Source organism: Limulus polyphemus, unplaced genomic scaffold, assembly GCF_000517525.1.
Source record: "Limulus polyphemus unplaced genomic scaffold, Limulus_polyphemus-2.1.2 Scaffold3009, whole genome shotgun sequence".
Lineage (NCBI taxonomy): Eukaryota > Metazoa > Arthropoda > Merostomata > Xiphosura > Limulidae > Limulus > Limulus polyphemus.
Genome location: NW_013668619.1, coordinates 101,833 through 104,993, shown reverse-complemented (window position 1 = coordinate 104,993; position 3,161 = coordinate 101,833). Strand labels below are relative to the sequence as shown.

The window sequence follows — 3,161 nt, the reverse complement described above, 5'->3', positions numbered from 1 at the left end:
TTTCATCATAGTTAAATTTATAATTCCTTTTTTGACGAGTATATTTCAGAATTGTGTTTGGGTTTAGATTATAAATACTCAGCTTGGCACAAGTAAGACTCAAAGTTTCCTAGGAAGTTGTTACTGACAAGTAGATGGCACTCGTAAAGGTCACTAAGTTTAATATATGAACATAATTTATCGTAACCATCTATTTCCAGATGTGATGAAGAAGCAGTAGCCAAAGCTCAAGCCCAAAAGGCACTGAGGGAAATGGAGAGTCAAATGATAGATTTACAGGAAGACCTGGATACCGAGAAGGTAGCAAGAACAAAGGCAGAGAAAGAAAAGAGAGACCTGAATGAAGTACGTGTTAATGTTTCTTGTTAGGTATATGTAAATATTTAATAACGAAACAGATGTTGTTGTTTTTGTCCTTTTATTATTGGTATTTAATGTGTTTGTATACTCTAATAGACTAATTTGTTTTATAAACATGTACAAATGATATTCTTGTAAAACAACGTTTGTGAACTAAATTGTATTTAAAAAAACTGTTACACTGATTGGATGTTTTTCATCTGATCTCTTGATGGCAGTTGTTCAGGAAAGAAGTTTTTGAGTTTGTACTTTACTTTTGATTTCCTCCTCAGGAACTGGAAGCCCTTAAAAATGAGCTTCTGGATTCATTAGGCACTACGGCTACGCAGCAGGAACTGCGAACAAAGAGAGAGCAAGAGGTAGCGATGTTGAAGAAGACTATCGAGGATGAAGTTACCACACATGCCACTCACTTAGCCGACTTACGACAAAAGCACAACCAAGTTATCCAGGATTTAAATGAACAGCTGGAAACACTCAAAAAGGTGAATCTTCACTGTGGTTACTTCACATGAAGGACACGAGTGGTTTTACTCAGACTCCATAAGTTGTGTTTTCTATTGAGTTATTTATTGTTGGTCAACTTGATGAACTTTTCTTACAGGTTAATTCTGGTGCATTAAATCTTCTCAGGTGTATTTAATTAATTCTTGTCTCAATAAAGATATTTGTAACCGGTCATCTTAGTTGAAGTCTGTATAGGAGTAACACTTTAGTGTTTCGATAAAGATATTTGTAACCGGTCATCTTAGTTGAAGTCTGTATAGGAGTAACACTTTAATGTTTTGATAAAGATATTTGTAACCGGTCATCTTAGTTGAAGTCTGTATAGGAGTAACACTTTAGTAATATTCACCATTTCACTCCTCTCAGTTAGTATGTCTTTTTTCAATTGTAGATTAATAAAAAATGTAAATATATATTTTATTGTTTTGCAAACAGTTTGGAAGTTAGATGTTTCTGTTAAATTTAACGTCCTTAGTCCAGTTACTGTAATAATGTTCAGTGGAATTGAATTACCTTTCCAGAAAATATAGCATTAAGCAGATAAAAGATACATAAGAAACAGATTACTCAAAACAAAATTATTCATTATTTTCAATAGGCAAAAGCAGGATTAGAAAAAGTAAGGGCCAATTTAGAAATGGAAAATTCCAATGTTACCGCTGAATTAAAGACTCTTTTAGCAGCTCGACAGGAGTCAGAGCGTAAAAGGAAACAGCTGGAAAGTCTTGTGCAAGAAATGGGAACAAAAGTAGCGGACCTAGAGAGAAATAAAGCTGAAGCTATCGACCGTGCTCAGAAACTTCAGGTGAAACCTCAAACTCTTTGGTATTAAAATAAGTGTAAAACGTTGGGGTATTCTTGATAACTCTGGAGACCAGCACTTTATCTACTGAAATTAGTTATTCTTATGTGAAACGGTCATCAAGTCGTGCATCGTAAAGGTGTTTGACCGTACTTCTACTCCACGATAAAATATGGTTCTTTAAAAAAAAATAGATTCCGTAATGCAGATGTTGTAAATTTGAATAAAATTTTGGTAACATATTATCAAGAAATATTTCAAAATAAAGATATTAATTACTGTTAAGTTTTGCTCAGTACTAAATGTTTGTGAAAAAATTCTCTTTGTTCTTAAAAAAAAAAAAGTGAAAGCATTATACATTTGCTATCAGAGAACATGTCATAAAAATTGTGAGGTTAGACACATGATGGAAGATATTGAAGGTTAAAGATAAGCAAACTCAATTTCACTGGTACATAGTAAACGTTTTTGTGACACAAGTAATTTGGGGGTCAAATCTTTAAATACGCGATATTTGTGTGCAATTCATTGCACGTAATTCTAATAGGTTGATGTGCAGTTCTAAATTAGGTAATGTGTGTTTTAGAAATTATAATTTCTGTCATCCTAATAAATAAAATAACTCTTGGTTGTGGGCGGAGCCTCCCAATTAACGTGCTGCTCAGCATCTTTTTCAGAACCAATCACAGGACCAGACACAACACAAATCATACTAGGAGCAAATCGTGGTGCAGAAGTTACATTAGTATAGCCAAGCTTTTCTTTAATTAAGTTGTACTACAACACATCTTAAAAGCAAAACTTGCTGACTGTTTAGTTATGAAAAACCTTAAACCCTCACATTACCAATCTTGTTGTTTTTTTTCATACGCCACTGGTGAGACCCAGATATTGTATCATATTGAGAGTCATTTTTATGTTTTTGACTCTTAAAAAAACTGATATAAACAAAATGGATGAAATCAATCATTTTGAGTAAACTCCAGTGGGATTAATTGTGATATCGACGGTATTTTTGTTGTATTTGTTTTTGTGTGATTCGTATGTTAGTAGAGACCCTGTCCTGGGTCCACAAGTGATGCGGCATTCAAACAGTTTAGAAAGATGTCCCTTAAAAATATTATGGGTTGATTGAACCCCAACAATCATTCTGAGGTTAATATTGGCTTTACATGATGCAGAAGAAAGTTAAGAGGTGAAAGTTGTGTAGGTTAACACATCTATGTCAAGAAAAAAAAAAAAGTGGAGGGTAAAAGACATAAGATTATCGGATGCTGTTGTGGAAGGAATTATGAAATCAGTGTGTCTGTAAGGTTACTAAAGGAAACAAGAAAACCAAATATTATTTGCCAAAATAGAATAATCCAGCTTATTAAGTTATAATAAAGTGAAACATATGACAGAGACTGTACCAAGTTACGTTTTATCATGACAACAACAAAAATGTCATAAACATATAGTTTCAAATGGATAGTCTGTAACTAAAGTATGT

At 33.2% G+C, this 3,161-nt stretch overlaps 1 protein-coding gene across 1 annotated transcript in view; it reads left to right on the top strand.

Moving 5' to 3' along the window:
* The window catches only part of LOC106468443 (myosin heavy chain, non-muscle-like), a gene marked incomplete at its 5' end in the record, with an annotated part of 51,880 nt that overhangs the window by 33,353 nt on the left and 15,366 nt on the right, over positions 1-3,161 (top strand). The window contains 3 exons of the mRNA XM_022396778.1: positions 201-345; positions 633-845; positions 1,466-1,672. Of these exons, the coding sequence (XP_022252486.1) occupies positions 201-345; positions 633-845; positions 1,466-1,672 (565 nt within the window). The remainder of the gene's footprint in view (positions 1-200; positions 346-632; positions 846-1,465; positions 1,673-3,161) is intronic.